The sequence below is a fragment of the Megalobrama amblycephala genome, linkage group LG17 (assembly GCF_018812025.1).
Source record: "Megalobrama amblycephala isolate DHTTF-2021 linkage group LG17, ASM1881202v1, whole genome shotgun sequence".
Taxonomy (NCBI): Eukaryota; Metazoa; Chordata; class Actinopteri; order Cypriniformes; family Xenocyprididae; genus Megalobrama; species Megalobrama amblycephala.
Genome location: NC_063060.1, coordinates 39,078,488 through 39,091,710, shown reverse-complemented (window position 1 = coordinate 39,091,710; position 13,223 = coordinate 39,078,488). Strand labels below are relative to the sequence as shown.

Sequence of the window (13,223 nt, the reverse complement as noted above, 5' to 3'; positions counted from 1 at the left end):
AACTGTGGTGATGAACCTGCATATTGTCGATACCAGTGAAGACTTTCAACAGAACTGCTGTAGTTACAAGAGAGTTTCACACTCTTGGTCTCAGTGGCAAATGCTGCATCACTGTATGGAGTGATGACCTCTTTAGCTCTAATACCTACATAAAAAAGGTGTAAAAGGAGCATATTTAAAATTATAATATTGTGTGAGGTAATTATACAGCACAAGTAAGGTTTTACCTTGAGTTAAAGTCAGCAATATAAGTGCACAAGTGAACATGATGAACAGGTTCCTGCTTCTCTCAGTGATCTGTGATGCTGAACTAGTCTGTGTTTGACAGACCTGTGTTAAGCTCCGCCTCTTGACATAATTCTTTAATAAATTACAGAAATTTTAAACACAAAACAACTTAAGCAATTGAGAAATTAAACAAAAGCTCCATTCAAGTGTTGCTGATTTTGTGTTTGATATGTTCTTTATATGCTTTTTCCTTGCAGTTGCACCAGAACAACTCTTCAGATCCAACAGAAATTGGCATATTGGTTTAGTTAGATGACAAAAGGTTATTGATGAATCAATATTCAGTAACACTTTAGTTTAGGGTGGAATTCTCACTATTAACTAGTAGCTTATTTGCATGCATATGGCTATTACTATAATGCATAAAAAGCACATATTAATGCCTTATTCTTCATAATTATGTTCTACATCCCTTAATCTTACCTAATACCTAAACTTAACAACTACTTTACTAACTATTAATAAACAGTAAATAGAAGTTAATTGAGTCTTAAGTTGTAGTTAATAGTGAGAACTGGACACTAATTTAAAGTATGACCCAATGTTCTATACCTCAATTAACTAAAACAATAAAAGATACACTGTTTAGCCTATATAACATTTGATATTCACCAGCTGGAAATCAATTTGACTAATTTTGAAATTAGAAACAGCTTTTAAAGATTAAACAAAGAATAAATAAATAAATAAATAAATAAGTGAATCGCTAACAGCTTCTATTTTACAAGCCCACCAGATGGCAATCTAATCTCACTGACTACTGCTAGTGTTACTACTCTCACTTTTGTTTTCTTAAAGGTGCCCAAGAATGCTTTTTCACAAGATGTAATATAAATCTAAGGTGTCTCCTGAATGTGTCTGTGAAGTTTCAGCTCAAAATACCCCATAGATTTTTTTAAATTAATTTTTTAAACTGCCTATTTTGGGGCATCATTAACAATGCACTGATTTACACTCGACGCCGCCCCTTTAAATGCTCACGCTCCCTGCCAAACGAGCTCTGGACTATATTACAGCGCATTTACAAAGTTCACACAGCTAATATAACCCTCAAATGGATCTTTACAAGATGTTCGTCATGCATGCTGCATTCATGCTTCGAATTATGTGAGTAAAGTATTTATTGTTGTTAACGTTTTATTCTGAGTGAATTTGAGGCTATATGCTCTGTGGCTAACGGCTAATGCTACATTGTTGGAGAGATTTATAAAGAATGAAGTTGTGTTTATGCATTTTACAGACTTCAAGTGTTTAAAAATGAAAATAGCGACGGCTCGTCTCCATGAATACAGTAAGAAACGATGGTAACTTTAACCACATTTAACAGTACATTAGCAACACGCTAACGAAACATTTAGAAAGACAGTTTACAAATATCAGTAAAAATATCATGATATCATGGATTATGTCAGTTATTATTGCTCCATCTGCCATTTTTCACTGTTGTTCTTGCTTGCTTACCTAGTCTGATGCTTCATCTGTGCACAGATCCAGACATTACTGGCTTGTGTAATCCCTTAAACATGGGCTGGCATTATGCAAATATTGGGGCGTACACCCCGACTGTTACGTAACAGTCGGTGTTATGTTGAGATTCGCCTGTTCTTCGGAGGTTTAAACAAATGAGATTTATATAAGAAGGAGGAAACAATGGAGTTTGAGACTCACTGTATCAATGATGCGCGGGTTGATCCAAAATGAGCGGGTGCCTGCGGTCACCCGCGGTCACCCGCGGTTACGAGTCATCCAAAAATATTTTTAATGATATTCGGGTCGCGGTCGGTCGGGTCGTTTGAAATAAAGATGCCAATTAAACCTTTGTAATTTTCAGTTTTACTTACTAAAGGTTTCAGTTTTACTTTCATGGGTATTTGTGAACATTTATTTATGGATATTGTAGCCTCAGTCTTTGGCTTAGCCTACCTGTTTTTGTTCGTCTAAAATGCGTTAATAAATAGGCTACTTAATTAACATATTCTATCACTGCATTTTGTGTTTGTGAGAGCTTCAATTGGGCATTCACGTGGCGAAATAGCCTAAGCCTGCTAATACAAGTGGGAAATCCTTATTTACCATTTGAATGTTGAGCGTTATTAACTTTTGAATAAATGCTGACGCGGGACAAAATGCCCGATTTCCCAACACGTTGAACTGAGCAATGCCATTGTACCATTTTAATAGGCTACTTTTAAACGCATATAGCTCAGTAATGTCAGTTTTATGTATTTTCTGAGAGGGGGCGGGATTTTTGTTGGGAAAGTCGGGGGAGAGACGCACACTTCGATTAGACTGGATAAACACATGCAGCATCTTAATTGTTAAGAAAATGAAACGAAATAAATGAATAAATCAAGCCTTTATTACATAACACTAGGCTATATCATACAACATTCAGAAAAAGAACAGTTTGTGCTCCTAAGGGCTTTCACACTTTTCCAAAAGAGGGCCTTCTCTCAGTTGACCTGCTGATTAATTCTTCAAGCAGGGTCGAAACATAAACATCGCATTCATCAATAATATGCATCTAGACAGCTGAAATGGAAAATGATGGGCCGCCTCAAGAACTGCCTGCTCTCGCCGCTGCACCTCTGAGCGCACCACGTCAGGTCCTGAAACATTTCTCTCCTCCACAGGCTGGATTAATGGATATTATTGGCCAGGGAGGCTGATGGGGGGCGTATGGGAGGGGGCGTCTATGGCCCAATGACGCTACAATGAGCATTTACTACTTTTAAAAAAATGCGGGTCAGGAAGCGGGGTCGGGTACAATATTTTCCTTTTTTTTTGCGGTCCGAGTTGCGGGCGGGTTAGTTGAAAACGTCGGTCGGGTGCGGGTTGTTTATACATTGACCCGCGCATCACTGCACTGTATGTCTTTTCCATGTACTGAACTCTTGTTATTTAACTATGCCGATGTAAATTTAATTTTTGAATCTAGGGTACCTTTAATTAGGTTAAATTAGGATTTTGGAGTTGGGCATAGTTTATGTTTTTAGGATTTCACTGTTAGAAAGCAGTGGAGAAAGTTTCTGACCACCAGCTTCAAGCAGGTCCGACCGCTGCTGACTAGAGAGAGAAGCACAATGAATACTGTAGTGTTTTAGTGAATTGAGCTGGTGGTTTTTGTACAGTGAAGTTTGTTTTCCTGTCACTGTGGGCTCCAGGGCACAGTAGTACATCGCTGAGTCTGTCACTTTGGCAGAAGAGATTTCGAGATACGTATGGAGTTTCTCCTTATTCAGTGTTCCAGAGAATCGAGGATCTAAATCAATGACTTCAGACTCGTGTAAAACTTTCCCAGTAGCATGATGAATAACGAAGAGAAATTCAGGTGCCGATCTTGGATATTGGCGATACCAGTATAGACTCACTGCAGAGGAGTAGTTGCACGACAGGGATATAATGTCCTTTTCTGTTCTATATACTTTAGTTTGAAGCGGCGTGATGACATTCCCAAAAATATCACCTGCAGAAAGAAAAAGAAAAATGTAGCTAATTAAAAAAAAAATGAACATGTTAAACTTAAAAGGGGAAAAAAGGGACAAGCAAGTAATAAACAAAAATCCTGACAGACTGGAACAGAATTCATACCTGCGAGGGAAAAGAGCAAAATAAAAACAAACAGCATCATTTTTCAGGACGATACAAGAGTTATTCTGCAACACCTGTCACTGTTACTGAAGAAAGCATTCGTTTCTCTCTCTAGCTAGCTAGTCCCTCCCCTTAAATCTGCAGTTCATAAACTGCAATGTATGGAAACCCATTTCTAAATATAAACAGTTTATTTGAAATAGAAATATTTTGCAAGATTATAAATGTCTTTACTGTCACTTTTGACCAATTTAATGCTTCTTTGTTGAATAAAAGTTTTCATTTCTTTCAAAAAAGCTTACTGACCGCCCAATTTTTAAAGGTTTTATGCTTTTAAAAATTACCTGCATGTGATTCAAGAGTTGATGATTTATGGAAGCCCATGTCTAAATATAAACAGTTAATTGTGAATTTAATTCTCATAATTGTAACTTTATTATTTATTTATTTTTATTTTAAACTGCTTTTTAATTTTTTACTCTAATAAAAGAATACATCTGACCAGTGAATGACACATGATGTAATCCAATAAGTTGTCTCTGGTCTTCTTGCTGGTCTGTGAGCGTTCATGTGTTTTGGAGGAGGCGTGGCTTTGGACAGCGATTTTATTTTCTTATTTTTTTACTCTGAGACAGAAATTCAGTTAGTTGTAGATGCCACTAAAGAAACATTTTTTGGCACCATACAGTTTTGTTATTGCTATAAGTTCACAACAACAACAAGGTTGAGGAAACCTGAAGAGTTGGACCTAACCAACAAAAGAGATGCATTTGACTGTTTTTTTCTTTTTCTTCTTCTGCAGCAGGTGTTATCACATCAGTTATCCACCACATAGATGTGGTGGATAACTGACACACTATTTATGTGTGTGTTTTTGTAAAGCGTCTGTGGACTTTGTATCACTGGGCTTCTGCTTTTTAAGAGCACAGTAATAGAGAGCTGAATCTGACAGATTCACATGGTTAATGGTGAGTGAAGTGGATGTAGGAGATTTAGTTAACTTATAACGACTGTCTGATACACTCCCTTCATCAGACGAGCGAGTGCCTTTAAACAGCAAATACGTCGGTTCACTATTAGGATACTGTCTGTACCAGTAAAGGTAAACATTATTGCTGCTTTCATATGTGCAGCTCAGCGTCACAGACTCTCCTTCTCTCCTGGTTTTATTTGTACCTTCTTTTTTTGGCACAATGTTGTCAGCAAACACACCTACAAGAAAATTTGTGCTTTAGAACAATAATAGAAATAACCCTGAAAAAACACTAATTAAATAATTTATATGCACTATCATTCAAAAGTCTGGGGTCAGCAAGAATTTGTGCTCACCAAGAGCTCATCATAGATTAAAATTACTATTTATTTCAACAGTCTTCAGTGTTATGATCCTTCAGAAATCATTCATGCTGATTTGGTGCTCAAGAAAAAGCATTTATTTGAAATAGAAATATTTTGTAACATTACAAATGTCTTCACTGTTGCTTTTGATTAGATTTATGTATGCTTCCTGAATAAAAGTATTATTCTTTTATTCTTTAAAAATTCTCACTGACCCCAAACTTTTTAACAATAGTGTATGTACTGTATATATAAAGACACTCTAAAAAATTACCTGTCATGAGAATCAGCAATTGGCATCTGTCCATGTTAATATTCCGAGTGATTTATTTTGTTTTAAGCCTAATCATGTTCGCAGGGACAAGAGACACTACAATGAAGGACTTCAGGGAATCCCTGTATCTCATGTGAATGAAGAAGATACATTTCACTGACACTGCAGTTTGAACGAGTTCTAAAGTTCTAAAGAGTATTTGAGTGGGTGTGGTTAGTGAACATCACTCACTAAATACACATACACTGGTTTGTTTTTGCATCAACTTTAATTCATCCATGTTCCAGGTCACAAAAACAATTCAGAGAAACTACACATTCATCTGGATGGTGAAATATACTTTTTGTTTTATGTTACAGTGTTTCCTGTGACTGTGGGCCTCAGAGCACAGTAATACAGAGCAGAGTCTGATACTGCAGCAGAGGAGATGATCAGATCCAGATGATTTTGCTCTTTTCTGTGATTGATGGTTATTCTTGGAACAGGTGGATCAGCTGGAGTAGTTACTCCTGAATCTTCCAGGATGAGGAACTGTGGTGGTGAACCTGCGTATTGGCGATACCAGTGAACACCACGAACAGAACCGCTGTAGTTACAAGAGAGCGTCACATTGTCACCGTCAAGTGCAAATACTCTGTTGCTTTTTGGAGTGATGACTTCTGTGGATCTGGAACCTGCAGATTAAAGTGCCATTAAGTTTAGCACACAATCATGATACACACATCTCTGATATATGAAACTTTTATAAACTTGGAACAAAAAATCATTCAAAGGAGCACAATTAAATTTAAATTTTTCTTAATTAATTTCCTTAATGTAATATTTTTCTAAAATATGCAATATTATACTTTCAGTAGATGACATTAGTATAATAATAGATGAACATGTTCACTCAACAAACTGTCAGGAACAAGCTGAACAAAGACCAGCTGCTGGATTGTTACTACAGTAGATTTGTGCTCTAATGTCTGTGTTAAACTCCTCCTCTTCCTGTTATACATGACGACTGCAGATCCTCTCCATCTATAGAAGATAATGAACAGAGAACTACTGCAGAATAAATGTATTTTTATGTTTTCTTGTTTGTATGTTAGTTTTTGTTCAATTTTTAGTTTAACAAATCCCATTCCCTTTGTTTATTGAATGATATCTGAATTTAGAGTCATTTTTAAATAACATATTTAGAAAAACAAATGCTTAATGATAGTTTCACATGCCCCATATATAACCTTTCATAATCTCCCATATTCACAGGTGTTGCCTCAGTGGTATTTCCAGAGCTGTAGTTTACAAAAAAATAATAAATTGTGGTTTGATGCTGTTAGATTAAAGACTGTTTAAAGCACATTGTGTATTTGAGTTTTTGTAAAGCCTCTCAGGCATTTTGTATCACTGGGCTAAAACTCTTAGAGCACAATAATAGAGAGCTGAATCTGACAGAGCTGCTTTATCAATAATGAGTTCAGTGGATGACTGGGATGTTGTTGAGCGAAACCGACGGTCTGGTATATTCTCATAACTCTGTAATCGAGCACCTTTGAGCAGTAAATACTGAGGTTCTCCTTTAGGATACTGTCTGAACCAGTAAAGCCAAACATTATTGCTGCTTGTATCATATGAACAGCTCAGTGTCACAGACTCTCCTTCTCCCTTCATTATATTAGTATTTCCTTCTCCTGGTCCAATTCTGTCAGCAAATCCACCTGAAATGAAATACATTTTTATATACATCATAATTTGTATAATCTAAGTAGGATTGTTTTAATAAAATATACAAATGTGTCCTTGCTATATTAAAATAAATAAATATTAAACAAAAAACATCGTGATGATTGCTTTCATATAAAAATGGGATGTTGTTTGTCCAGTTTATTTACTTACCTGTAACTACAATGAGAATCACGAGCAGCATATGTCTCTCCATGTTGGCAGTCCAGAGGTAGATTGTGTTTATAATACAGTTGGATTTATTAGAAAACTGTACCTGAATATTGCCTTAATGTGAATGAAACTGTGGTCATATCCAGTATATTAATCAGGAGTAAATGAACGCACCGACTGAAGTTCTGTTGTGTACTAATACTGTGGGTGTGGTCAGTGAAATGTGAAGCACACGATTTAAAAGAGAGAATAATGTGATGATAAAGTGTTTCTGGTCGCTCAGAAGGAAGTCATACAGAGGCAGACAAAGAGTAACATTCATGTTGGTGAGGTATTGAAATAGACTGAGGTGTGCTGGAGCCTGTTGTACAGTAGAATACAGTATTTGTGCTGAAGGACTGAGTATCAGAAGTCTTCAGAATAGAAAACTATTTCAGACAAGGCTTGATGAGCCAAGAGCACATGTTAACTTTAAGACAGAGAAGCACCTATATGTGCAGCTATATGCTTTAAAGTCACCATAAAACCAAAATTGACTAATTTTTTTTTCTAATTTTTATGTAATCTTTAATTAGAATTACTTCCCCTCCCTCTTGCAACAACATCTATTTTCTTTTCTAATGACATGCTTACCGGCGTGAGTGCAGGACGACCTGTCTCTCACATGAGATCACAATTTCTGATGGACTGGGGAATTACCGTTGGACCACATAAAGAGACCAGTATGTTCAATAAAGACCAGGAGTCAAAGTTGAAGTTCAGTCAGTTAACAGAGTGTTACTGAAGACTGAAAGTTCTCCATAGGCCATAGAAAAAAATTAGTAAGATGATCCAGCCTCAAACTAACTTAAGATACAGAAACACTACTTATAGTCAGACGGATAATCAGTTGATCTCATTTCCACAGGTTCTGATAGGTTAACAGTACAGATAACTTTAGCAACATCATGATCTTAACATGGTATTGTTCTTTACACACACACAAAAAAAGACTCTTTCTACAAAATATTAATATAATTCTCTTTAATACAAAATATAACTCTTGATTAATTTGGTTGTGTGAGAAGTTAAGTACAAAACAAGTGCATTCTAAATTTTTTCTTGTTTGAGAAGACACTTCATTCAGAATAGTGAAGAAAACTTGCATTTCCATTTTCCATTTTCCATTTCCTACTAAATTAAATTGGTAATCTATATATATATATATATATATATATATATATATATATATATATATATATATATATATATATATATATATATATAAAAAATTACAAAAACAAATCCCCCTCCGACTTATTCCCTCAATTTGGAACATAATTTCACTCAAAATGCCACACAAAATGTTTCATACTCATGCATGCTATTCTTGTTGAAAAGTCAAAAAATAGGGTCTTTAAAAGATTTTCAGACCTGCCTTCCAAACAGTAGGCCTTAAAAGGGTGAGAGGTGAGGAGAGAAAAAGTGTTTCAAACAAACTAGGCAGGAGTGTAATGGCAGAGAAATCTTCACTTGTGATATTATACTGCCCCCTTCTGCTTAAACACAAGACAGCGTGTTTTTGTACAGTGTAGTGTGTTTTCCTGTGACTGTGGGCTCCAGAGCACAGTAGAACATCACTGAGTCTGTCACTTCAGCAGAGGAGATCTCCAGATACACATGGGTTTTCTCTTCATTCAGTTTGGCAGAGAATCGAGGATCTTGATCCACAATATTAGATTTTTGTAAAACTTCCCCAGTGGCATGAAGAATACTGAAAAGAAATTCAGGAGCCGATCCGGGATATTGGCGATACCAAAACAGGCTGCTTGCTGAGGAGTAGCTACAGGGGAGACTTACAATGTCTCCTTCTGTCCCAAACATATGAGTTTCAGCTGGTGTGATGACATTCCCAAAACTCACACCTGCAGATGAGATTACCTTCATTTTTTAATTTCATAAAGAAATAACCAGATTAAGACAAATATTAAAGGTTAAAATGAAATACTTACAAGCAAGAGAAGAAAGCAAAAGCAAAAAACAAAGCATCATTTTTCAGGATGATGTTTCAGTTCATCTGCATCACAATGTTCCTGAGATAAACATTCATTCATCATCTAGCAGAAGGAGTCTCCAGCTTTAGCACCTCCTCTTAAAGCTACAGTGTTTTTTTTTTTATGAAACAGATCATCTCTATCTGACACTTTAATGAATGAACAAATGAAGCATTTTATATGTACATTCTGTACATTCAAAGCCAGAAAGTGTTCTTCATATTTATGACATGTTTTTATTGTTTCAGTTTTATTTGCTCCCCTTTTATTATCTTTAGTTTGGACTAGTGTGATAACATTCACAAAAGACACCTTTAAAAGATCAAAAATGATCCTTGACATGAGAAAGAGAAAACATAGGGTTAAGCAGTAATGTGAGAACCATGAAGAGATGCTGAATTTTATTCACATGCCCTTATGTAACCTCCCAAATTCACAGCTGTTACCACATTCTCTGTTTGTGGTTTACAGTAACATGATACAGATTGATTAAAGACTTCAAAGCATTAATTTTGTATGAGTTTTTGTAAAGCTTCTCAGGCATTTTGTATCACTGGGCTACTTCAAGAGCACAATAATAAAGAGCTGAATCTGACAGAGTCACACTGTTAATAGTGAGTTCAGTGGATGATTGGGATGTTTTTGACTGAAACCGACGGTCTGGTATATTCTCATAACTCTCTGATCGAGCACCTTTGAGCAGTAAATACTGAGGTTCTCCTTTTGGATATTGTCTGTACCAGTAGAGCCAAATATTATTGCTGTTAGTTTCATATGTGCAGCTCAGTGTCACAGACTCTCCTTCTTCTTTGATTACATTAGTATTTCCATCTTTTGGTCCAATTTTATCTGCAAATCCACCTGAAACAATCAATCATATTATAATATATCATGATCTAATAAGGATTTTAGTTGTTTTGCTATATACTGTATTTACTTTACCTGAAACTGTGACGAGCATCATGAGCAGAATTTGCCTCTCCTCCATCTTAACAGAGTGTTTACTATTAAATTGATTTGTTATATTTTCTTCGTTGATTTATTGACTGCTGATTTAAGTAATGAATTATGCTGAATGTGGCTTTATAAAACAAATGAAGTCCTGCTGATGCATGAATGAATCCGATGAGACTGAATAAAGTTCTGTTGTGTTTTAATAATGTGGGTGTGGCTTCCAGGGTCTACATCAGAACGGCGACTCATTATTGGCCGGCTCCTGCATCAGCATCACATGTATGTGTCGTTCTGCTCATGTGAACAGCGTCGGCCAATACTGAGCTGGCGTTCTAACTTAAAACTTAAAAAAGCTGCTCTTAAACAGGAGAATTACACAGAAGAGAAGATATTGTTGAATAAAGTCATTATTTTTGTTTTGTTTTTGCGCACAAAAGTATTTTCATCGCTTCATAAAATTAAGGTTGAACCACTGCAGTCACGTTGACTACTTTAACAATGTATTTTAAAATAATTTAAAAATATTTAATACCTTTCTGGACCATAAAACTGGTGGTTAAATTGCTGTCTATGGAGGAGTCAGAGATCTCTCAGGTTTCATCAAAATATCTTAAAGGGGTCATATAATGCCACTTTTGCAAGATGTAAAATAAGTCTCTGATGTCCCCAGAGCATGTATGCGAAGCTTTAGCTCAAAATACTCCACATATCATTTTTATTACATGTTAAATATGTCACTTTTTGAGGGTGAGCAAAAAAACGTTTTTGTTTTTGTGTGTTCCTTTAAATGCAAATGAGCTGCTGCTCCCAAGAAGAGGGCGGAGTTTCAAGAGCTCCTGTTAGCACATAGCACTGTTAGCAGCGCTGATTAGCTCACGCAGACTCACTGAAAATGTCAGAAACTGTTTAGCCTTTTATGTTCAAACCGGCGTCCGACAATGATGGAGAGACTCAAGAAGAAGTGACAACATGTAGAATGCAACAGGACGTTTTTGAAAGGTTAGTTGATGACTTTATGTAGCTGATGTGGAGTTAACTATCTTAAAGTCATTGATTAGCATATTCTGTCATCTATAAATCGCTCGTGTAGGAACTGGTGTAAGATGCCTACAGAGCCAGAGAATATGTTGCATGAAGATAGAGAGGGTAGTTTGGTTTAATTACGGTTATCACTTATGTTGTAATCTTGCTTTTATGACATGCTATTGCATTTCTGTTATGTACTGTATTGCAATAACATGGTCTCACCACTTTCTTATGTGTTCTCTGGGGAAGGGTTTATGTACATTTTAGGGTTTGTGATGTCTTTAACCCAGGAAGAAGCTCATTGTAGTCCCTATACCAGACATTTTTTGTAGTCCTTAAAATGTGATTCATTTGAAAGTAAATATCTCCCTTTGCTTTGTACTTTGAGCGTTATAACTTTGCAGATGTTGTTTATGCTCAAACAGCAACATTACACACTAACTAAAGTTAAAAAAGTGAAATCAACCACCCCTTTAATTTGTGTTTTACAAGTGTGGAACGACATGAGGGTGAGTAATTAAGTACAGAATTTTCAATTTTTGTGTGAACTAACCCTTTAAAATCAAATGGTGAGCAGTGTTTTATTTAGACATCAGGTGGTTGTCTAATGTGAATAAAGCATAGCTTGTAAGCTTATGTTGCCCCCTAATGTTAGACCTCAGAACAGCATGTTTTGTCCATTTGCTTTAAAGTGTGCTTTAAAATGTGCTGTCTGTGTTCTGCTTTTATTGACATTTGTTTTTATATACAGACATTTTAGTGTTGTGTTCACACATATGCACAAAACACTTAAGTTTTATGTCCTTATGTAACTAGTCTGTACAATCTTTCTTCCTCTTTCAGCCACAGAATATTTTAACTACTGTATGACAGGATTTAATATAAGTACTTCATAAGTATAGGCTGATTTATCTTAATTATCTGTTTGATTTTTCACCATACATAAAACCTCAACCCCACCTCACTTTCTTTCTCCCAGTTAAACACTTTTTGTACAGCATGCACTGGATTTCCTGTTATCAAAATTCAGCGAGTTTAATTTTAAAACAAGAAAAAACACCTGCTAATGGAGTAATAAAAATGAACTTAATTCAAATGAGTAAAAAGTATATTTTTCTTATCTGTCTGGCAGGTATTTTTTCTTGTTTTAAGCATAAACTCAATTAAATTTGACAAATGTTTTCAAAAAACTTTATTCCTTAAGTCATTCTGCTTCTCAAGTAAATGTTTTGGTATAAAAATGTTTAGATATTTGGACTGGAAAACAAAACAAAAATACTGAATAAGAAATTTATGTTTTGCAGTGTAAAGCCAGCTTACATTAACATTATGTTACTTGACAATTGCACTAGTATCAGTAACTGTTGTGTCTTTTTTGATATTTGTGTTGTTAGATTTTTAAATTTGGGGAAAAAAATCATTAAAAAGAGCACAATTAAATTTAAATGATGCGTTTCATTGTATTTCCTTATATTTTTCAAAAATATTGCAATATTATACCTTCAGTTGATGACATCAGTATCATAATATAGATGAACATGTTCACTCAACAAACTGTCAGGAACAAACTAAACAAAGACCAGCTGCTGGATTGTTTTTTTTTTTTTTTTTTTTTTTTTTTTTTTTTTTTTTTTTTTTATTGCAAACATTATAAGATGACATTAATGATATACATTTATGTATATGGTATACAACACGTATCAACATTATATACAATGTCATCTGAACATACAGAACAAAAAAAAAATGACATTTGCAAACAGAAAAAAGAGGAAAGAAAAAGAAAAAAAGAGGGTAAGATTAATTTACATTTCAATTAGAGTATTCAAATTAAAGTC

At 35.2% G+C, this 13,223-nt stretch overlaps 3 gene segments (V, D, J or C); all 3 read right to left on the bottom strand.

Moving 5' to 3' along the window:
• Positions 1 to 6,651: 6,651 nt before the first annotated feature.
• LOC125251782 lies at positions 6,652 to 7,903 on the bottom strand. The segment is given in 2 exon segments: positions 6,652 to 7,194; positions 7,373 to 7,903. Coding segments are annotated over 2 exon segments (357 nt in total).
• Positions 7,904 to 8,911: 1,008 nt separating this feature from the next.
• On the bottom strand, positions 8,912 to 9,298 carry LOC125251907. The segment is given in 1 exon segment: positions 8,912 to 9,298. A coding segment is annotated over 1 exon segment (387 nt).
• A 540-nt stretch (positions 9,299 to 9,838) lies between these two features.
• On the bottom strand, positions 9,839 to 10,626 carry LOC125251701. The segment is given in 2 exon segments: positions 9,839 to 10,266; positions 10,348 to 10,626. Coding segments are annotated over 2 exon segments (357 nt in total).
• Between the last annotated feature and the right edge of the window lie 2,597 nt (positions 10,627 to 13,223).